At 53.3% G+C, this 23,277-nt stretch overlaps 2 protein-coding genes across 2 annotated transcripts in view; one reads left to right on the top strand and one right to left on the bottom strand.

Moving 5' to 3' along the window:
* Positions 1–9,785: 9,785 nt before the first annotated feature.
* On the top strand, positions 9,786–10,805 carry LOC311154380 (olfactory receptor 5V1-like; the record flags this gene model as incomplete). The annotated part of the gene is made up of 1 exon (XM_084206831.1): positions 9,786–10,805. The coding sequence occupies exon 1, from the start codon at positions 9,858–9,860 to the stop codon at positions 10,803–10,805; it is 948 nt and encodes a 315-aa protein (XP_084062957.1). The 5' UTR covers positions 9,786–9,857.
* A 3,221-nt stretch (positions 10,806–14,026) lies between these two features.
* GOLGB1 (golgin B1) overlaps positions 14,027–23,277 on the bottom strand; it is a 54,331-nt gene continuing 45,080 nt past the window's right edge. The window contains exons 30-40 of the mRNA XM_084206471.1: positions 22,761–22,871; positions 22,341–22,395; positions 21,806–21,916; positions 21,115–21,225; positions 20,382–20,437; positions 17,906–17,975; positions 17,557–17,669; positions 16,862–16,978; positions 16,071–16,362; positions 15,297–15,368; positions 14,027–14,554 (exon numbers count right to left, since the gene is read on the bottom strand). Coding sequence (XP_084062597.1) covers positions 14,418–14,554; positions 15,297–15,368; positions 16,071–16,362; positions 16,862–16,978; positions 17,557–17,669; positions 17,906–17,975; positions 20,382–20,437; positions 21,115–21,225; positions 21,806–21,916; positions 22,341–22,395; positions 22,761–22,871 — 1,245 coding nt within the window. The 3' untranslated portion in view covers positions 14,027–14,417. The remainder of the gene's footprint in view (positions 14,555–15,296; positions 15,369–16,070; positions 16,363–16,861; positions 16,979–17,556; positions 17,670–17,905; positions 17,976–20,381; positions 20,438–21,114; positions 21,226–21,805; positions 21,917–22,340; positions 22,396–22,760; positions 22,872–23,277) is intronic.

Below are 23,277 nucleotides of genomic sequence, written 5' to 3'. Positions count from 1 at the left end.
CTTCTTGTTTAGTCACTCATGGCACACCCACAGGCGTCAGTCCCTCAGGTGTGTACCTGCTCTGGTGTCATCCCCCGGGGCTGGTCTCTTCAGGGAGAAATGGGCCAGTGGGAATTTCATGAAGTTTCTAGAGGAAAACACCATGTCCTGCACCTGGGCAGGGATGTTTCCATTTGCCAGCACTCACGTGAGGGACCAGAGAAGCATCTGGCTGTGCTGATGGCCATGAGCCACCCCTGAGTCAGCAGTGCACCTCCGTGGTCTGACAGCATCCTCAGGTGTGGGAGCCAGAGCAGTTGCCCACAGGTTACCCCCATCCCCTCCTGGGGCACAGGTAAGGCCACATCTGGAGCACTGGCAGCAGTTTTGGACTCCCCAGTGCAAGACAGGCTGGCCACAACTGGAGCCCAGCATGGACTGATTAGGACATCTGAGAATCTGACAGGTGAGGAGAGGCTGATGGCTGGGCTGCTCAGACTTAGGGGCTCAGTGGGGTTTATCAATGGGTAGAAGTCCCAGGTGTGAGCAGTGAAGGGAACCTCAGGTGTCCCAGCTACGGACACAAGCCAATGGAAACGACCTGAAAACTGGCAATTTCACTGAGACATAAAAAACCCTCTTTTATTATTTTTATCCAAGGGTGATAAAATAAGGTCAGGAGCCCCTGTGCCAAGGCAGGTCTTTGGCCTCAACACCCTCTGGAGTTCCTTTCTGAGCTCCTGGGCAGCTGTGGACCCGGGGTGTTGCTCCAGTGGCAGGGGATGCACCTGGGCAGCAGGTCAGGCCTCTCCTTCCTCCTGCATGGCCATAATTCCTACCAGCCCCACCTGGGGACTCTGTTGCTGTTCAGTATTTCCCTCTCTGCAGCTGATCTCTGTTGGAACCCTGGATGCTGAGAATTTCAGACTTTCTGTGCTGGCATGCACTGATCCCCAAGAGAACACTGCATTTGACCTGAGGCTGTGGAGAAGGCTTCCAGAATTGATTGATAGCACTTGTATTATGGGTGTGTAGTTTGCTAGAAACGTGTGGTATCACGGGGGGGAAAACTTAGGAGTTGAAGGTTTTAGAATATAGTAATAAATGTAGAGCAAGATGGAGGTTTTAGCATGGTAGCTGGTCCTTCTTCACCTTCCTTCTTCATGGGTTTGGGTGATTTTGGGTAATTGGACAGAAAAGTCTGCATTGCGGACTTTGAGTGATTAGTATTGGGTTAAAAGTGAAAATAATTTAGGTGTCATTTCTTAATTGGATAGTTTAGCCTTAAAAGACCATGCACAGAAAGACTGTTAGCCATTTTATAGCTTGTTAGTAGAATGCTGTAGTAGACCACTTGTAATGGAGATAAGAAATAATAAACTCCTGAGTCTGGACATGAAAACACGGTCTTGAGTGCTTCAATCCCCACCTTGACAGAGGCAGAAAGGAAGCCAGCAGATCTGCTCTTCTCACAACAGCCCCTGTCCTGCTTTTCCCAGGTCTGGGGACAAAGAAAAATGGATACAATGGAAATAAAGACAAATTTACTGCTTCAGTGCTGGCTGCACTTTCTGCTAAAGCTGCATCTCACTGTGCAGAGCTAGAGACCAAGGGCCAAAGGTTTCGTGGATTTGATCTTGTATCAGGCTGTGGGTTCTCACAGGGAAAAGAAAAGAAGCCTGGGAAAGCAGACACAGAATCAAATCCCAGGCAAACAGAAGTAATGGTATTCAGGGAAGGCTGTGCCAGAGAAATCCAATCCATCCCCACGCTGAAAGTTCCAAGGGAATAGCAAACAGTCATCTCAGATTTGGGGGTCACAGCCCTGCTGTCCACACTTTTCCCACAGAGCTGCTGTACAAAGCAGGAGGAACAAGGAGTGAGAGAAATGACAAACTGCAGAAAAAAAATCCTCATAGATTGGGACTGTTTTTTTCCTAGCACAGAAAATAAACACTCTCCTGTAGGAGACAGGGGTAGGACGGTTGGACGGATGGAGAGCAGAGATCTCTGAAGCCAGGTCATGGAACTCGTGGTTTATTGCAAAGGGCCAAGTGCAGGGCCCTGCTGGGAGCCCTAAACAGGAGCCCCAAAGAGAGACAGAGAGAGAGGAAGAGGAAAAGAGAGCAAGGTTCCCATTACAATGCAGTAAATCATCTTCTGTGCTGAATATTCTGATTTTCACTAACCAGTTTAGCCCAAGACACAAATCCTATAGCATTTACATACATCCTATAAGAATCATTACATTGCCATGCTGTGTTCCATTTTAAACCCTAAAAACTCCTCTCTGGGCCCCTTCTGCCAAGCCAGTGGGGTCTGCTCTGACCCTTGGACCTGCCTGCGAGCAGAGGGTGTTGTTTGAACAAAAGGGGATTGCCTTCAGCCAGCCTCACCATTGTTTTCCAGCTGTTCAGTAACTAAGCTATCTCAGAGCTTGCTTTCATTTCAATCTCGCTTATAGTTTCCATATTCTCAAAATCTTTTGCCAGGCAGTCATATTTATAAGGCTTTCCTGTTCCACCTTCCTCAACACTCTCCCACCTCGTGCCCCGGACAGGCCAAGCATGGGCTGGATCTGGACACTGACCAAATGTAACTTTGAGCTTGATGTGATGCCACAGACCAGGAAAACCCCGTGACAGACCAGACTCCTGTCTACACAGACAAGCCATCCACATGGGCTCCTCCTCACGTGTGTCCAGACAGCCACATCTCTGTGATACACTGCCCAGAGCCCTGGCAGGCTCCAGGAAGAACCAGATTTCATCTCCATCAGATCCTGATCCCAATTATCAACATGTCCAGGACTTGATTGGCCCCTCCATTCACACATGACTACTGAGTACTTGTATTACCCAGATTTTCTCATCAATGCTCCCCTGCCTTCCAAAACATTCCAGATAAACAGAACACAGTTTTGTATCTCCCACAGCACCCAGAGAAAGTTAAAAGCCATTAGCTGTGCAAAGCAGCTGCTGCTGCTGCTGGAGCTGAATATTTAAATTTACCATGGGGCTGTGTTGATCCTTTCCAGAGAACAGATGTTTTATGGAAACACTTTAGAAATCCATCCCTCCCCTGAGTGCAAGGAGAGTCCTGGAAGCAATGGGAGGGATGAGTTATGGTGACAGCACTGTTGGAGTGTCTGTGCAGTCCTGGAGCTCCTGCATGCAGCAGCAGCCATGGTTCAGCATTCCCTGGGTCCCTGCACAGGGACAACAGGCAGGAGAAGTTCAAACATTGGGCAGAAGGAAAACACCAGAAAAACTACAGATGTGAGACTGTGGTGGCACCATCCATCACTAAACTAAGCTGAACCAGAATTCAGATTGTTGTTTTTGTTATTTTGTGACACAAAGTTTGGAGGTCAGATAAAGCAACCAAAATCTTTATGACAGAGAATAATGAGCCTGAGGCAAGGCCCAGGTCTCTGGTTTCAGCTTGCTCTGTACCCACAGATCAGAGATGGGAGAGGGGCAGCAAGGAGAGAAAAATTAGATAAATTGTGTTAAATTAAACCCTTTGGAATTGAAAAATCGGAGGTGACTCAGCACAGGACCAAGAGGCACCAGAATGACTCGAACGAGTCATGTATGAGGTATGCAATGCTGTAATAACTGCTCCTACCTACTGAGGGATATACCTGCTGTGGCTGGAGTAGAGCAAGAATTTGGGCAGGAAGTACAATCAGGAATGCAAATAGCCCTCAACCTTAACATTTTATTTTTTGTAGCAAAACCAGATGTTTTCAAAATGCTTCCTGTCACCCAAATATTTCCCAGCGCCTGTCAAAGCACTGAACAATTACTTGCTGTTTTCTCTTTTTGTTTTACTTCAGCAGTTCCAGGTGTGTCCTGTGCACAGACATTTCAAGAGTGGTAGGTCTGTGCCATCCGGGGCCTTCTGGCTCCAGGTGCCTCTGGGATGTGACTGATTCCAGCAGCTGTGAGTTGTCTGCCTCGAACCTTTACCAGCCCAGAACTTTTAACAGCCCGCTGTGGGCCTCGTTTGCACACTCACAAACATGCAGGTGAGCAGGTGGAGCGCTCTGGGCTTCTGTAATTGGCACAGGAGCTCCTGCTCCCACAGACAGGGGGCTGTGGGGAATGGGACCGAGCAGGCGGACTGGGAGCACAGGAACTTCTCTCTCCAACTTCAGCCTCCTGGTAAAATGCAGTTTGTTAGAAACGTGTGGCTAATTGGCCTCGGGGCAGAGCTGGTGCCCACACCTGGGTGAGGAGCCTCGGGTGGCCCTGTGCCCCTGGGGACGGAGCAGGGGGAGGAAGGGGACACTCAGCAGGTGCCACCACGGCCCAGAAGGACCATGAGCAACCACGAGGCAAAAGTGCTGATCAGTGGTGACAGAAGAGACTTTCCTTGGTGCTTTCTGAGCACAAGTTGGCCAGGAGAGCCAGTGGCCCCAGGGCTGGTGCCGCCACCACCCTTTCCATGTCCAGGTGTTGGACCTCCTCTGAGCAGGGCGATGCCCCAGGTAAGAGGCACTCACTTCGTGTTTGGGAGTGCAGTGTTTGGGCACACTACAAACACCGGTAAATCTGGTCAGCTTTGGCCAGTTTAGGGTTAGACCATAAAACTGCAACCCTTCTTGCCCAGTCTTCTTAAACACAAGTGTAAATTACACTGGACAAAAGCTTTAAACAGTACAATTTTCTTGAGACAAAAATCTTCTTGTCAAGTGTTGGGAGAGGAGTCTGTCAGGAATCTATGACCTCTCCCACAAGATGTGGGGTGAGGCTGTTGTCCTGTCTTGGATAGGCCAAAGTGGGAATGCCAAATTTAGCTTATTCTTATGCCTTGCCTGGTTCCAGTAACAGGTGGCCCTGACAATTTAGGTAAAAATAATTTAAAAAATCCTGAAGGAAGTGCTTTTCCTGAGGAAATCATTGGGAGAAACCCTTGAAATATTATTATTGGAAAACCTGGTGAGAGTTTGATTCCAGCATCAGACTTGTGCTGGGCAGGGACTGCTGGTCCAAGCCATGCTTTGAGCAGGCCCTTGCAGCAGAGGTGGCTCATCTGTGGCCAGGTGAGTGCTGAGAATCTCCAAGGTCAGAGTCCAGGGCCTCTCAGGGCCTTTATCCAGTGTTCCAAGGTTTTTTCCCTGAGATCCAGTGAGGATGTCTCCTGTTCCAGCTTGTCCAAGTTGCCTCTCTGGTCACCATGCAGAGTCTGTACCCCTCACCTCTCCCAATAACATGAGGCAACTGCAGACTGTGGTCAGGGCCCCCTTTTCCTCAACCCAAAAACAGTGGGACATGAGTAAATCCTACAGAGGAGTGCCCATGGAGAATTTTAAGAAGTGTTGCTAGAATCACAGATTCTCGGACTGATTTGGGTTGAGAGGGACCTTAAAGCTCACCCAGTTCCACCCCCTGCCTGGGGCAGGGATGTCTTCCACTAGACCAGGTCACTTCAAGCCCCATTCAGCCTGGTCTTGGACACTTCCAGGGATGTGGAAGCCCAACTGGAGAAGAAAAGGGGAACACAAAAGCACAAGCTCTAGGTTGTATGAAATCTGCTGGAACTGCTGACTGGGTGACACCTGCAGGACAGGACAGTTTTAGTGCCCTCAGAGCTGCACCTGACCCAACCAAAACCACGGAGGGAAAAGCCCTGAGCATGAAACTCTTGCAGCCTCAGGGAGAATTGTGGCTATCAAGAACCCACGGAGCTCCCGAGCCAGGCGTGGCTGCAGGGACCTGGCCCCAGAGGCAGCAGCCAGGTGAGCAGGGATGGAGGCCAGGTGGGCTCTCAGTGGGCACGTGTCAGGGAAAGAACCTGCCCGGGCCAGTGGGGTCAGAGGGTGTGGAGAGGTCAGGCTCTGTCTAGAGGGCAGGGACAAGTGGAGTGTCACCAGGATCTGTCTTGGCACATGTCCTGTGGAACATCTGTTCAGTCGTAGGACAGAGGTGACAGAGTGCTCTCCTGTCAGGGTTGTGGGTGACACAAGTCAGGGGGACCAGTGCTCCAGGGCAGGGCCAGAAGGACTTGGACAGGCTGGGAAATGGAGCCAGACAGAGCTGGTAAAATTCAACAAAGACAAATGCCAGGTCCTGCATCCAGCGCTCCCTGGAAAAAACCCACACCACAATCTCAGGAGAGGTCAGTGAGGACCCCCAAACAGGCTAGGGATGAAGGCCCATGCTGAGAGCAGGGGCTGGAAGGGCTGAGTGGACTCTGCCCACAGGAGGAAGGGCTTTGGGGACACCAAGGAGCCCTTTGTCTGCCAGTCCCTGTCGGGAGGTTATCCCAAAACCGGTGCCACACTCTTTACGGGGGGACATGGAGGGAGGAGGGGGGGCAGCAGGCAAAATCCATACAAAACCCACAACTTTCTTGTCCCCATCCTCAAAGGAAGCATTTGTCCACATGTGGAGACCAGAACCAGCTGGCAGGGAGCTGAGATACAAGCGATGGTGATTTCTGCTGTAGAAAGAATTCTTTAGCAGGAAGGTGCATCCCTCAAAACAGCCAAGAAAAGGACTGGGAGAAGCCACCAGTGCTACAAGAGTGCCCTTGGCTTTGGGAGATAAGACACGTGCTTGGAGAAGGTAAGTTAAGAGTCTGATTTTCAGAAGTGACACGTATTTATAGGGTCTGGGCCTAATCCTGAAGGCTGCACCCCCAATTTGAGGTATTTGGTTTAAAAAACCATCTCCCTTAACATTTCACAAGTTCATGGAGATTTGATTTACTGCTGGACACCACTGGACAGGTTTGATATCCATCAGGAGACCAGAGGTGGACACAAACATGATATTTATTATCCTAAAGGCTGTTCTGAAGACGTGGACTACCAGAACTGAAGTTTTTGGCATCCAGGGAGACTTCAGTATATTTTAATAATTGTGCCAAGTATTGGTGGTCTCAGAAAAGTCCCTTTTCAAATATTAAAGTGGGAGGGAGTTTCTGCAAGTGCTGCCAGCATGTGCCTTCCCTAAAACCTTAGGAGAGTGACCAGGCTGTATTGGAATGCCATGGCACCAAGTTTCTGTGTGAAACAAGGAAATGCTCGTCACTGCCACAAGCAAAAGGTGTAATTTTGTAAACTCAAAGCAAATGAGTGAAAAAGTCCCATTACCATGTCTCCTCTGCCCTGCCAGCTCAGCTGCCCTGCCTGAGAGCTGCTCAAGAAAGGCAGAGCCCAGAGTCACTGTTCCATGTAGGCACAGCACACAGATCCACAGCTACACACACCCACACAGGGCCACAGCCACAGCTGCTCTTTTCTTACACTTGCTGCTTATCTTTTTCAGCCCCAGACACCCTCTGACCTGCATTTCCCTCACTGAGGCTGCCACTCCCTTGGTATCTATGCTGGATTTCCACACAGGGTGTTCATCCCCATCTCGGGCTGTAGACTCCACTTTCCCTACTTCACAGAAGATGCTACTGTTCAGCCTCTCATCTCTTGACATTCCAGACCCAGAGTTTATGCTTGGACCATCTCCTACTGCCCCACCATCAGGAGCAGAAGCTGCAAGGACACTGAAGCAATAGTGCTTCCCTGCTGCAGAAACATCAGGGCGCTCTCTCGACCTCCAGATTCACTCCCTGCGTTTCCTGGGGGTCCCACTTTACATTTCCCTGGTACTACATGGTGAACCCCAGCTGAGCTCACTCCTTTATCAGGAGTAGCTCCAGGCTCTGAGCAGGCAGTGCTCCCCCAGCCGTCTCACTGAGCTGGAGCCATCTCACTGCTGAGCCCTTCAAACACGCTGGGCACTGCTTGGTGCTTTCTCTGTCCAGCCAGTGCCGCTGCTGGGGCTCTGTCCCTCCTGTCCAAGTCCTCTCCCAGGTCTCTGGACCACATCAGCTCCCCCAGAGAGCTGTTCCTTGGGCTGAGTGGGCAGGGTTAGCACAGGCAGTGAGAGCACAGGGAGCGTAGGTGCCGTGCAGTCACCTCCTGCTCTGCCCCTACAGCTGTGGTGCTGCCAGCTTGGCCAAAGGCCAGCCCCCATCACTGCTCCTCCCTGCTGACAGCAGCAGGTGCAGGCACCTCACAGCCCTGCTACAGGTAAGATGGGGCTGTAGGAAGGACTTGGCACTCAGGAACTGCAGCTCCCAGCTCATCCAGCAGCCTCCTCCTGTGCCCAGGTGCTGAAGAGATGCAAGGCTGGAGCAAGAATGCAGCGCTGGTCAGCGCCTGGCACAGCCCGAGGCAAGGCAGGAGGTCAGCATGGGTGTTGTGTCACAAGGGCTTGGTCCCGTGGGCTCAGATCCTGCTCCTCACTCCTGTCCCTGAGCAGGAGCCACCTCTGGAAGCCTCTCCCCAGGGCCCCCACAGGGTTAAAAGCTTCTGCTGCGCTTGGGCGTCTCGTCATGCAGGTAAGACAAACCAGCCAGCACCTGGGGCATGGCTGCCACATGGAACACAGGACGGCACCTGGGGACAGCTTACTAAGGACGAAGTGTCATCCAGTCTCTGCTCTTGCCTGTGGAGGTGAGGAGGGGTGAGAGGGCAGGGCTTCACCAGGATGCTGTCATGCACTGCTGGGGGGAAACCTGGTGCTGGCCCCCAGGGCTCTGGGTGGTCTGGGCAGGCTGTGGCTGCTGCTGCCTCCAATAGAGGCATCCAGTCCTTTCCAAGAGAAATGAATCCTGTGTTGTTGTCTGCTCCCTCAGTTCAGCTGTGCCCTTGCACAGCCATGGCTATGCCCAAGGCTCAGGACCCCACCTCCCAGGGCTGAGTGCTCCAGGCTGCCTGCACTGCTCACCTGACTGAGTACAGGTGCAGTGACTTGGTGAGGAGAACCACATCCTCCTGCAGAGCAGTTTCCCTGCGTGGGTACGGAGCACAAATGTGCTCCTGCACCAGCAGAACTGGTCTCTGGCTGGCTCACATGGCACTGTCACAAAGGTCCCTCCCAATTCCTGAGGGAAGGACAGGAACCTGCCTGGCACTGGTGGCATCCGTGTTCCCTCTCTGCTCCCCATCCAGCCTTTCTGGCCTTGTCTTTTTTTGGTCTTTGCTCACCGCTTTTACCCACTGAAGCACCTTGGCCCCATCCATGGAGTCCATGGCAGGGGCAAGGTGGGCAGCAGCAGCCCTGGCTGGATGTGCCCAGTGCACGCCACCCCCATCAGCCCCTGGCTGAGGTTCTGAACCAGAAATGCTTCCTCAGGCCTCCTCCATCTCCTGGACATGGTGATCACAGCTCCATGTGACACTGAGCAAACCCCTTGCATCAGGGTGAAAATTGAAATAGGATGATGGAAAAAAGGTGGGGAGTTCCAGGCCGGGAGATCCCTGCTGGCTTAAATTTTCCTGTGGCTCAACAAACTCCATGTGATGACTTGCTCTTTGTTGGAACCTGTACTTTTTAAAGTGGAACCCCTGCTTTCTGAGAGCTGGTTATTACAGAGCAGGAAACAGGATAAAGAAAGAAAAATTAACTGGTGCAGGGCGATGCCACATCCCCAGCCCAGGGCTGGGAAACAGCAAGCTCAGTGACAGCATCTAGGGAATGCTGTGACCTGACCAGGGGCAGGGAAACATTTACTCATAATAAATACATCCAGGAGGGGGAGAGACATGTGCTTGGAATAGTCATCAGGATGAGGGGCTGGGTAGGCAAAGAACTCCAAGAGGTGTGTGTGGATGCCCCCTGTTTTTCTGTGTGCTTCTTCTGCAGTCAGGTACCCAACACGGGATGGCAGCTCTTTGGACTCCAAAATCCCAGCATCTGTGAAATCTGAACTCAGGAAATTTTCAACCACCAGGGAGATGGGATCAGAGCTCTACCATTAGGGACCCCCTTGTCTTACGGGGGGCTGTGCTCTAGTCCCCTGGCTCACAGTCCCCCTGCCTCCTCAGGGCTCACTTCTGCCCAAAGCCTGACCCAGCTCGCCCCATGGCAGGTACGAACCAGACACAGGTGACGGAGTTTGTGCTCCTGGGCTTTTCCCACGGCCGGCCCTTCCTCTTTGCTCTTTTCCTGGCCATTTACCTGGCCACGCTGCTGGGCAACTCTGCAATACTCTCCCTCGTGTCCCTGGATCCCCACCTCCACAGCCCCATGTACTTCTTCCTTAGTCACCTGTCCTGTCTCGACCTTTGCTACTCATCAGTGACGGTGCCCAAGCTCCTGGCGAACGCCTTGCGCCCGCAGGCCACCATCTCCTACGGGGGGTGCCTGCTGCAGGTGTTCCTGCTGATGTGGTGCGCGGGGGCCGAGTGCGCGCTGCTGGCCCTCATGGCCTACGACCGCTTCGCCGCCGTGTGCCAGCCCCTGCGCTACTGCCAGGTCCTGCGCCGCAGCACCTGCGCCGCCGCCGCTGCCGGCTGCTGGCTCTGGGGGCTGCTGGACTCGGCCCTGCACACGTTCCTGGCGGCCCAGCTCTCCTTCTGCGGGGCTGCCCAGCTCCAGCACATCTTCTGCGACGTGCCGCCGCTGCTGGGGGCCGCCTGCAGTGACACCCGCCCCAACGAGCTGGCCCTCCACATCTCCAGCATCTTTGTGGGACTCAGTCCCTTTCTGCTCGTTGTCATCTCCTACCTTTGCATCCTGGCCACTGTCCTGGGGATGCCACTGGCCACCAGCCGGCACAAGGCTTTCTCCACCTGCTCTGCACACCTGAGCGTAGTCACCCTGTACTTCGTGGCAGCCAACCTGAACTACAACCGGCCCAGCTCGGGCTACTCCCCAGCAGCTGACACGCTGGTCTCTGTGCTGTACTGCATCATCATCCCCATGCTGAACCCCGTCGTCTACAGCCTCCGCAACCAGGAGGTGTGGGGGGCCCTGCGGAAGGCTGTGCGGGTGAGTGCCACGCCAGGCTCCCCAGGTAACAACGCCTGAGCAGTGCCAGGGCTGCCACAGGCTGCCAGCACGGCGCTGCCACCGCAACGTCCATCCATGGGACGTCTGTGACAGCACAGCGAGCCTGGGGCTCCCAGCCCAAGCACGTGGCACACTGCCATCACTCGTCTCACCATCAGCGCATCACTGAGAGCAGAATGGCGAAATAAAGTCAGGAACAAGGCTACAGGTCCAGGATTCTGTCTTTATTTTCCAGATGATGTGCTGAGCTTGGCATAGGATGTGCTACTGCCAGGCAGATCTGCAAAAGGCAAATTCATGTGGAGCCAGACGTGCTGGCCCTGAGCATAGCCACGAGCTCTGCCTCAGGGCTGCCCCAGGTCTTGAGTCAGGCTCTGTCCAGAACAAGGGCAGTGCCTTGGACTGCAAAACCTGGCCTGGGCAAGAGGGGCTGTCCCACCATCCACTGTCCCCATGTATCTTGGTGTCAAATCTGATGTCTGCTGGGTTTCCCCAGGCTGCCAGGGAGGCTCTGCAGCACTCTGTACATCAGCACAGCACCTTGCACAGGCCACCCACAGAGCTGGTGGCACTGAACTCCTCACCAGAAATGCTTTATGGCCAGAAAAATTTCCCTGTGCAGCTGCTGTGTGTGCTGTGGCTCTGGGTGATGGTGGCTGAGGACTGGCTGGGGGGCTGCAGCTGGGCCCAAGCTCAAATGATTCTGTGGCTGTGGGGGCAGCAGCCAAATCTGCAGGTGCGCACATGAGGCACACGAGCACTGCGGCAGAGCCAGGAGCACAGGCTCACTGCGGCAAGGGAGATGACACAGGCAGGGGACACCTGCAGTCACACAACCTACATTGGCTGGACCCAAACATGCTCATCTGTAGCTCAGTTACCAAGAGATACCCAACAGTATCTAATCTGTTCCCAAAGAAACCCACTGGAGAGCAGTTTGCCATTTCTTAGTGCACAACACATGCTGATTTTACGCTTCAGGGAAAGAAATGTTTCTGTAGCCCACCTGTTGGGTTGGACTGTTGCTCCTATTCAGACAGGCTGTGAGCCCCTCAGCCCTCCTTGCTATACACCCTTCTGGATTATAAAATGTCCTTGAAGCACCCTCAGTCCAGTGTCACTGGACACATCAGTCTGACCAGTGGAAACCTTTCTAAGGAGCCCCTGGAAGGGGACAGCAGGAAACAGCAGAAACCACACAAGGAAAAAGACAGGGGAAGTTGCCTCAGAGAAACAAAAAACCCAAAGCACTCCAAACAAAAACCCCAAAGCCAACCAACCAGAAACCCAAACAAGAAAACTCTGGAAAAGTTACATTAAAATTGGTAATTTTTAACCCGAATCCCAATGCACCTTTCCTGTGACAGACAGACAGCATCGGGTGCTCCCAGGATCAAACACTGAGCAGGAATGTCACACTCCTGCACAGGTAGTACAGACTTGGTCAACTGCAGGGTGGTCCAGAACTCACCTGCGAACCAGACCGCACTCTAAAGCTTCAGTGTGACAGAGGCACCCTCTGCACACACTGCTGGCAGTGGCAGTGATGGCGTGTGCTCCCACAGCACCTCAAGTGTTCCTGCAGCCTCTCAGCTGTGCTCCCTCAGCCCCTCAGGTGTGCTCCCACAGCCTCTCAGTCCCTCAGCCCCTCAGGTGTGCTCCCACAGCCCCTCAGTCCCACAGCCCTTCAGGTGCTGTTCTACTCAGCTGTCCCTGGTTTATTCCTGCTGTGATGGTACCTGCATCCCACAGAGGAACAATTCCCACAGCTGAACATCCACCTAAGTGGTACTGGCTTAAGGGAGGGCTTTACTTTTGCATTTCTGAAAACTGTTTTTTAAACATTAGCAACAAAATGTTTCCTCCTGTCCTGCTTCCCACCTGCCCAGCCTTTTCCTCACATCTGTGATGAAGAGCCAGATGTTTCAGGAGCCTCCAGTAGGCACAGAGGACATGAGCTGTCACAGAATCACTGGGACACAGTCTGAGCCAGGCCAGAGCAGAAGCTGGGAGGGAGGGCACAGCTCCAGGGACAGACACACCTGTGCCCAAAAGGGTCACACAGACCACGTTAATGTTTCTCTGGTCCATGCTGCAAGAACGGCTCGTCCTAAAAATGGAAACCCTTCCTTGGAATATACACAAATTTGGCTTTCCCAGGGCTCTTTTCCCTGACCCCTGATAAGGATGAGATCCAGGGCCACAGCAACTGACAAAGGTCCCACAGCTCACATCCCTTCTGCCTTCCCTGGACTAGATTTGGTACTTCTGCTTTTGGGAATTGCCCCACTGGGAACAGAACACACTCCTGCAGGCTTGCTGGCTGACAGGTGGGGCAGCCTAGATAGAAGAGACCTTGTATTGCACTCATATGCTCTTAAACCATCCCACCTTTCCCACCTGGAAGTGGATGGGAATCAAAATCCTCTTGGGCATAAGACAAAACATTCCCTCTGGCACTGTCAATTTGCTCCTTGATTTTTCTCTGAATGTGGATATACCAAGCTGAGCCAAATGAAGCTGATAAAACGGGAAAGGCTAAAGCAGAGAGAGGCTGCTGTGGTTTGACACTGGCCAAATGCCAGGCACCCACAAAATTAACTCACTCACCCTCCCCTGCCACAGAAGAAGGAAAAAAAAATTAAATGAAGAGTTCATGAGTGAGATAAGGACTGTGAGAAAACACTTCTCACCATGGTCTCACTATGGCCTGCAGAGGAATCTCAGCTCTGGCACCTGGTGCACCTCCTGCCCTTCCTTCCCCACTGACTTTGCTGTCTCCAGGTTGTTTCCCTCACATGTTCTCACCTCCCCCTCTTCTCTGGCTAGAAAAAAACCAAACAAACTATCTCCACTTTGTCTTGATCTTCTTCTTCAATATGTGATTCACAGAGGCAAGAGGTGGAATGTGTTGGTTTTGCATGGCCTGGTTTTTGGTAGTGGGGGGCACAGAGGTCCACCCCCAGCCCATGGGGATCCACAGGGATGCAGAGATCCACCCAGAGCCCATGCAGCGGATGCCTGGAGGAGGCTGTGATCTTGTGGGAGAGCCAGTGGAGAGAGGGGGCCCTGCTCCCAGGCTGGAGCAGCCTGTCCTTGGAGGACTCCACCCTGTGGAACAGTGACCCACGCTGCAGCAGTTTTTGGAGGACTGCTGCTCATGAGAGCAGACCTGTGTCAGAGAAGTTCACAGAGAGCTGTCTCCCATGGGAGGGACCTCACGGTCTCAGAGGGGAAGGGCTCCTCTCCCAGAGCAGGGGAAGAAAATCTCAGTGATGAAATGACCAAAACTCCCATAGCCTGTCTCCCTGCACTGCTGGTGGGAAGGAAGGAGGAGTTGGGGGGGAAAAAAGGTGTTTTAAGGGCTTGTTTTATTTCTCATTATCCTCCTCGGACTCTGTTAGTAATAAATTCACTTTGTACCTCTAAGTCAAGCCTATTTTGCCCTTGGATAGTTTTCTCCCAGTCCTTATCTCAGCTCACAAAGCCTTCATTAAATTTTTCTCTCCTCTGCAAAGCTGTGGGAGATGAAGGTGAATTCGTGACTTTTGTGGGTGTCTGGCATTTGGCCAGTGTCAAACCATGACAGAGGCAAAAGTTGGGAAGGAAGCAGCTTGCACTGTGCTAATTTCATTGCAGAAGCTTCACATAATTTGCTGGGAAGAGGCCGACTCTGCCATGGCACTGTCCCCGCCACCAGCCTTCATCCACCATCTCAATTTGCGTGATTGTGTCATCAGGATCAAAAGAAATCTCATCATCTCCATCTGCAAAAATTGTCAAGAAAAGACAGTCACAATGCAAAGAGAACCTCAGAGAGAACTGGTTCACGTTCTTCTTCCAACCTTCCCTCAGGCAGGAGAAGACAGAACAAGTGCTCTGATAACCCCAAGAGTTTACCTCACCCAACCCCATCCCACAGCACAGATAAAGCAGAGAAAGAGCAAGACCTCACAGATGAAAGATGAAGTTTCTCTGTTCCTGTCCTGCTCTGGGCCAGGACAAGGCAAATTTTTTGCAGTTGTTAGGAGGGGCCACAGCCATGACAGAGAGGTTATTCTGTACCACCTCATGTCATTGCCAGGGTGGGGGAAAGGGACTCTTGATTCCAAGGAACACTGGGTTGAGAAAATGTGGTGGAGGAAGCCGTCCCATATTGTCTATTGGTGGGTGTTTTTCCATGTGAATAATTTCTTTTCTTATATCTTTTGTTACTAACATTGTTGCTGTTACTTTTCGCCTTCTTATTGCTGTTTCCAAAATTGTTGTTATCTCAACCTGTGATCTTTGCTTTTTTGTGCCTCCAATTGAAGAGAAGTGATGCATGTTTTCTTTTACTGGGAGTACTAAACTGGGGAATACCATTGCTACGCCATGATGTTCCCAAGCCAGATCTCATTCTGCTTCCCAGGAGGAAGAAATGTAAACCACAAAGTGCTAGTCCCTTCCCCGCTGCAGGGCACAGCCCCGCGGGCACAGCGCCTTGCCCAGCGCTGAGGGCAGACCCACCTCCTTGGTAATCATAGAGAGCCACCGCGCAGATCCCGGGGCTCTGCCCCTCCGCAGCACGGTCCGTGTTCCCTGCAGGACACACAGATGAGACAGAGGCTGAAGCATCCACACAGTCCTGGTCAGTGCCACCCTCCAGCCCAGCCCTGGGGAAGAACCTGTCAGCAAGGGGAGGTGCACCACAGCCCAAAGCAAGGACTGACTTCCCTCCCCTCCCTCACGGAGACAGTTGGGTCCTGATTTTCATGCTCTCCCAAGAAAAAGGCTGGGAATAACTCCAACCTCTTCACTTGCCAGCAATGCCAGCTGTGACAGAAGCACCAACAGCAGCCCACGCAGTTTGCTCCTGTGCGTGGACAAAGGCTACCTGCACTCCTCACACCAGAGCCTCCACCAGAGCAGGTCCCAGGCACACAGCCATATGACGAATGGGCTGAACCAGAAGTGCCCCCAGGCCCCGGGGCAGGACTTGCCAGGAAACTGCAGCAAGACCATTGGTCCACATCCAGCTTCTCCCGGGCCTGTGGCAGCCTCCTGCCAGACCCTGATCCAGCAGATTCCTGCTGTCCAGTCCAGCATCCCATGCAGATCGTCTGCACCTTAGAGCTGGGCAGGGGAGTGGGACACAACCAAGTCTCTATCACCAGAAGCTGCTATCCTGACCACAGTTGATTTCAGGATAAAAATTCCCTCTGCAGTTTGTCCCATGCATCCAGTCGGGTTAGTGGACAGGTACAAGCTTCCCAAGACATGGGCTATTCCATCAGTACTCACCCACGTGGGTATGGCTCTTTCCGGGCTCCTGAGGAAGGATCACCTCATAGTCTTCACCTCCATCTCCTCCCAAGTCATAGGTGTCATCCAGCTTTCCCAGCGGGGCTGGCAGCTCCTCATAGTCAGCACCTCCACTGGTGCTGTCACAGTAGTCAGAGGGCTCTGGCAGCTCCTCATAGTCTCCACCAACATCCAAACTACCCTGCCTGGGGACCTTGCACAGCTCTGCATCCAGATCTGCTGGCCTTGGTGGCAAAGTGGGTGGTACTTCTTCATCCTCCCTTTTGGCCTCCTGACATGAGGTGGGAAAGTGACAGCAAAGTCATCTGCAAGGCACCCACCACAGGCAGCTCTTTCGTGACTCCCAGCACCTGACACAAGGCAGCCCTTTTACTGCTGCCAGGGCACAAATGGAACACCATCCCCTTCACACCAGGGAAACAGCTGAGCTGCTCGGGCTGTGCTGAACCAGCAGCTGGGATTGTCCTGGAGACCCTTATGACTCACATGTCAGAACTCTGTTCATACTTCACCACAGCCAGTGGTAGTGCCACTGCACTGACCCGCTCCTAGAGCCTGTCCCATGGGGTCAGCAGTGTCCCATGGGGTCAGGTGCTGTGCAGCCATGGCCCATCCCCAGTCCAATGCTCCCCCTTATCCTTCCAAAGCCTCTCCCACCCTGTGGCTGTGCTCCACATCTTTCTGCAGGGCTTCACATAAAGCACAGCTCCTCTCAGGCGCAGTCCTCTCTGCCTGCTCCCCTCCCCAGCTCTCCCAGGCTGCCTTGGTACCTGTTCTCCTGATGACATGGGCTTGTCCCCAGCAGCGCCCCTGGGTACCCCTGCTGGCACAGCTGGAGGGGCTGCCCCAGTCCCAGTGGGCTCCTTCTCTCTTGGAGGGATTTCCTGCTGGAGAAAAGCCATCAGACTGCTCAGTGCATTTGAACAATGGCTGTTCATGTTCCCAACAAAGCAACTCCACCTACAAACCTGCTCTGGGCCTGGGCACTCACAGGTTGGTGACAACAGCTGGGCAGCCCCAAAGAGAAGCAATGTGGGGCGGGGACAGCTCCACCATTAACACCCCTCTGTCCTCTGAGTGCAGGAACAGCACCAGGGGGAAGGCAGGTAAACACAGGGTCTGGGGGCCATATCCAGTTGGCTGGGATGCATCTCACATAGACTGCTGGGATAGCAGTGCTGGGGAGCAGTAACCACACTGTTTGCCAGGCACCTGAGGCAAAAGAAGCTGAGGCCAGAGCACAGGTTGAGTGCAGGTATGTCCTTGTATGAGTGTTTGGTGTGCTGAAAAGGAAAGTCCAGTGACAACTGTGAAACTCAGTGGCCATTCTTGGCAGATGCAGGGAAGCAGTTTAGGCAGGAGGTTATGCTCAAGAGACCAGACAGAAGGACATGGAGCTGCAAGGCTCCGAAGAAAATTCTGAGTCACGAGTCTTGGAGGACACAGCACAACAGCCCTGGCTCACCTGCTGCTGAGCCAGATGGTGCTCCCGGGCCTGCCGCCTCGGCCGCTCCTCCTCTGCCGACTGGGCCATGCGCTCAAACCGCAGCCGCAGGCTGCTGGTGCCACTGGAGGCTCCTGTGAGGAGACAGCTGATTGACCCAGCCCTGCATCTTCCTTCCACCACCCCCAAGCATCCAAGAGAAACCCAGACCTCTGCCCCTTCAGAGAAACTTGCAGTCAGCCTCCTTCTCCTGCCCTCCAGCACAGGTTAAACCCCTATCCCACCACAGCACACACCTGCCAGCAGGCTGCCACAGAAGGACTGTGAGGCCCACAGCTTTCTAAGCCCAGGGCTGGTACTCAGGTCTCACCTGCCTCCAGGGGTCTTGTTTTCTCATAGGAGGAGGTGGGAGCTGCCATCTCATCAAAGCCAGCAGCACTCTGCAAGAGGAAGTGAAAGAACTGTTAGGCCCATTGGGCAATGCCAGTGCTGGCTTTGTGTACTGGAGATGGCAGGCTTTTAGTTCCCAGGTATGCTTGTCCTCACCTGCCCTGGCCCAGGGGAGGCTGTTGGCTGCAGTCCCCCCTTCTGACAGCTCCCTGTCCTGGGGATGTGCCTGTTGCCCTCCAGCCAAGGACACAGGTGTCCCTGCCCAAGAGAGCTGGAAAGGTGCTGTGGAGCCCAGCGGAGAAGGCTGATCAGTGGCACAGGACAGCAGGGCTGGGGACACTCCCTGTACCATGGCAAGGAGCTGGGGACATGCCTGGGGGGATGCCTGGCCATCTGCCTCTTCTCCATGCCCAGGGACACTGTGCATCCACCCCGGCACTCCCCGTGGCATGAGGCCTGAAAGCATTTCCTTGCTGGACGCACAGCTGCCTCACCTGCCACAGGTGTGCAGTGGCACAGGCTGGAAAGCAGCGCCTGTGTGCAAACACCTGAGGCACCACCGGCTTCAGGAGGGATGGAGAGAGGCTGGACTGGGAACAGGATTGGTGGGGAGGGTGCAGGAAAGCCAAAGTGAGATATAGAGGGCTTAAGGGTTTATCTGCTTTCATGAGAAAACTATTTAATGCAAAAAGGAACAAGCAGGTAGGACCCACTTCTTAGCCTGACACTTTACAGCAGGTGCTGCCTGCAGGTGTCACAAAAGGCTGGTGGCCGACTGTGGCAGCAGCTCTCTGGCAACGGAGAGCAAGGCACACATTTCCCAGGCATTTTCCTGGGGAAAGCAGTGAGAAGATGAGAGAGAAGAATGTTAAACAATTCTTATCTTCATTTATTGCACTTGTGAACATGTAGAATTTGTTATGGAGATTTGTTTACTAAAGGGTGATTTCTTGACTGGCCACTAGTGATAGTGTTTAGATTCAATTGACCAATCTGGTCTGTCTGTATCGGACTGTCTGCAAACGACAATGAGTTTCTTAATAAGCATAATATAGTAAAATAAAGCTATTGATCAGCCTTCTGGAATCATGGAGTTAATGCTAATTATTACCCGGCGGGGACCCATGCTACGACAGCTGACTGCAGCCATGGAGCCCAACAGCAGCTCTGCTCTCCCTGCAGAAAACACACCTGAGCAGGTAAACCAGCCTGCAGGCTCAGAACCAGGTGTCCACAGGTCACAGCAGAAGCCTGGACATGCTGTGTATATGACAGCCTTTCTATTTTGTGTGAGCTTTAGTCTGATAGCGAGTGTTCAGAACTTTACCAAAAGGGAGTTCAGGCTGCCTGAGAGTCTGTATGCTCAGCTCTGGCGCAGTGAATTCAGCATTTCTCAGCTCCTGAGGACTAGGGAATCTGAAATTTAGTTACTTGCCCAAATAATCCTTATTTTTACCATGTTTGTTTATGCTTCAGTAGTCTTAAAACAAATTCATGTTCACTTTCAGCCAAACAAGAACTGCTTATCTCCTCTCTGCATCCTGCTTCCCAAAAGAGCCACAAGCCTTTTACCCAGTCCTCATGTGCTTTTGCATGTTGTTTTTGACCACATACAAGGTGTGCCTTTTGTCAGTGCACCTCCATTTGCTGTGGTTAAATTCAGAGCTAGCACTAATCTCTTCTGAGGGCAGGACAACACTCCCTCTCTGTGGCAGGCCCAGCCAGCACGCAGCACGGACAGGACCACGTGCGTGGTGTCAGTGCGTTTGCATCCTCCCCTGCTTCCTCGAGCTCCCGAGGACAGTGACGCTGGTGCTGTACCAAACACAGCCCTGTGCCCCCAGCAAAGGAAGGAGGTTTCAGGGAAGGCACCTTCACTCCTCTTCCAAATGCCCCAGGATCTGCATCTTTTAGGTTATCACATCCATGCAGATCACAGTCACTCGCAGGACCCCCTCTGGGGACCAAGCCTTCAGGGCAGCCTGCCAAGCACAGAACTGATCTCAGTGCCTCAGTCTGAGATGTGACTGTAGATCACGCTTTGCCTGGTGTCAGCCCAAACAGAAAACCTGAGCCAGCAACTTGACCTCTTCTCATGCACAGCAGATTGATCTATGCCAATCCCATCCCTGTGGGAGTTTGTCAAGGTGTGCAGGAAGATTTAGCACCTGAGCAGACCATGAGGCACAGGTTGATAGGAGTGAAAAACCTGCAGAGGGTAACAAACAGCAGAGAAGTGAGAGGTAACAGAGAGTGCCATTAGGAATTCCTGCACTACAGTCTCCCCAGGCTGCATTCCTCTGCACCCTCTGGTATTTTATGCTCGGCCAGTTCCTTCCATAGCTGTGCACTGGGTACTGGGATCTCAGCTCCACTGGGGGAATGAATCTCTTCTCTTTCAGCTAGGCAAAAGGCAGTGGTTACAAGGGAGCAATTGCAGGCTGCGGCAGTCTTACCTTATCCACTCTATCCTTCTGGACCCCATAACGGCCTCCAAACCCCTTGGCATAGTCTGTATTGAAAAAAAAAGAGTTATTTTAGAGTATTTTGTGTTTTGTGTGCACCTCTGACTTCAGTATGCTGTGACCAGTGAAATGAGCCTGCATATGTTATCTCTAGTTAATTCCATATGTGATGAGACACAGATAAAGCTAAGTGGTCTGGACAGTAGCTTTTAGGACTAATCCCTCCCTCCTTTCAGCTGAGGGCACAGCTGTGCAGGGCTGTAGCTGCCAACCTGAGCCCAAGGCACCAGGGTGAGGCCAGTCACCCCACCTGAGCGGAGCGTGGCCCTGTTTGAGGAGGTCAAACATGCTGTACACAAGGCACTCCTGGGGTATGCTCTGCCTCATTCCTCTGTGAGAGCTCGTGACTTCAGAGTGCGTCTCATGTGTGCAAAGAGCAAATCTGGGCGGAATTGGGGCAGGGAGTTACAATAAGCTCATGGTTAGGAACGTGCCTCAGAGGCAAAGGCAGAGTCTGGGAGGCCTGACTGAGGGACCCACATTGCATGTCCCCCACTGATCCAAGCTTCCACCTGCTCTGCCCTTGTGCTTTGGGGTTCACTGCATCTGCAACGTGCTGGACACATTCTGTTTGCAGCATCTGGATCTCTCACTGTGAACCACAAGATCCAGACACAGGTCTGTGTGCGCTACAAGGAAACTGCTACCACCAATATTGCCCAACCTCTTTGGGATGCATGGGGCTGCACTTCTTCCTGATGGTCCCAGCCAAGGGCATTCTTGTCCTGACGATCCCTCTGGACCCCAAACTTCCCACCAAAGCCCACAGAATAGTCTTCAGCCACAGGGATCCAGATCAGGGCATGGAAGAGAACACACAAGGGAGGGAGACAGACAAGTGGCAGCAGTGTGAGCTCAGGAAGTTCTCACAGGTTTTCCATGCCCAGAACTTAAAAGACATGGAACAAGGCCAGATTTCCCCACTGGTGTTGCAGCAACAGCCCTCCCTCCTCCCTGGGAGATGCCACCTGCTATTAGCACCTGCCTGAGCTTTCCCTTCACCCTTCCTTTGGTGATATGCTGTCCAGGAGATCCTTACGCCCACAGAACTCTTCTGCTCCTCTTCCTTTAGCCTGAACTCTTTTTAGCAGCCATGCACTGTGCAATGGCTTTCCTCACCTGGCCCTTCCCAACAGCTCCCTGTAGCTCTTCCACCATTCTTGCAGCAGATTGCAAATGCCCTGCACTGCCCTGCAAGTGTCCATAGCCCCAGTGGGCACAGTCCCCAGCTCCAGCCCAGACACTGCCTGCTCCCCTTCCTCAGCTGGCTCCCCCACCTCCCCTATCCCCCCCAGCAGCCCCAGCCCCTCCAGCTCTCTCAGTTTTCCCGAGCTCACCTGGCTGCCGGGGCTCACCTTTCTGAGAGTCATGCTTCTCTGCCTGGCTCTTGTAGTCAAATCCCACAGCTGCTTTGTCCACCTTATCCCTTTCCACTCCGTAACGGCCACCAAAGCCCTTGGAGTAATCTGAGGTGGAGCATGGAGTCAAATGCTGCCCCCAGCATGGGGCTGGTGAGGAGAGGATGGGGAGCAGCACTGGGGAGGGCCCCCAGGGAGAAGGGACAGCAGCAGAGATTATGAAAAACACCACAGAAAGTGAAGGGTTGGAGGGGACAGAGTGGATGGTAGTGAGTACCACAGATGAGAGCCCACAGCAATGGGAGCACAAGGCAAAGGGGGTCAGGGCACCAGGAGACATAGCAGGCCAGGAGGAAAGAAGAAAACAGACATGCCAAGGACAGTGGCACATCTGGCCACAAGGGAGATGGACTGGGAACAGGAATATGAAACAAGAGACAGGAGACTGTACCACAGCCAACAGCGCAGGATACTGGGAGCAGAAGAGAAGCTGGGCAAAGATTCAACGGGTCACATATGCCCATGGACTTGCCTTTCTGGGACGAGTGTTTCTCCACCTCGCTCTTGTATTCAAAGCCCAGTGCTGACTGGAACAAGAAGGAGAGGACTGTCAATCATCCTGACAGCCAAGATGGGTCTCAGCCTCCCTCCCCTGGGGCCAGGCTGTCACTGGCTCCCTGTCTGGTGCTGCAGCACACAGGGGTAAACACCACAGCCCCTGGAGAAACAGTGTTCTGCCTGGGTGGGACAGGCCCACCACAGCAATGCACACCAGCCACCTCCACAGGTGCTCCACACTGTGGAGCCACTGTCCTGCACAGAGCTGAGCTGTGCTTCAGCGTGACCAGGGCACAGGGCACACCCTGCATGCCCTGAGAACAGCCCCAGGCTTGCATGTGGCAATGCCAGCACAGGCCACAGGTATGGATTTCAGTTGTACTGTCCAACACACCTTATCGGCTCGGTCCCGCTGGACTCCGAACTTGCCACCAAAGCCCTGGGCTGCATCCGTCTGCGAGGAGTGCTTCCCAACATCAGCAACGTACTCGTGTCCTACTGCGCACTGAGAGGAGAGACAGTGTGACATGAGCACCCATGGTGGACAGGCAGAGGCACCACAGCTGCTCCCGCACGCTGCTGACACGCTCGCAGCCACAGGTAACAGGTCCAAGCTGGCAATGGTGCCCAGGCTCTCCACATGGCCTTTGCCAGCAGCAGCTCTGCTCAGAGGCTTGGGAGGAGCCTCGAGGGCTGTCATCTCACAAACCTCCCCACTGCCAGCTCATTGAGCGAAGTGTGGGATGCTGAATGCCACCTGCTCTCAAGTGCCGGTGGAGTTGCATGGTGGATAATCACAGGGTAGACAAGAGAAAAGTGCAGACAGGCAAATACAGCTGAGAACTCCAGGCAGAGCTCTGGCACCCATTTCCTGTTTCTGTAATCTGACAGTGAGGGCTAGCAAACCTGGC

Source organism: Fringilla coelebs, assembly GCF_963513975.1.
Source record: "Fringilla coelebs genome assembly, chromosome: 5".
Lineage (NCBI taxonomy): Eukaryota > Metazoa > Chordata > Aves > Passeriformes > Fringillidae > Fringilla > Fringilla coelebs.
Note: the sequence above shows the minus strand (reverse complement) of the source record. Positions and strands in the feature narration are given on the sequence as shown.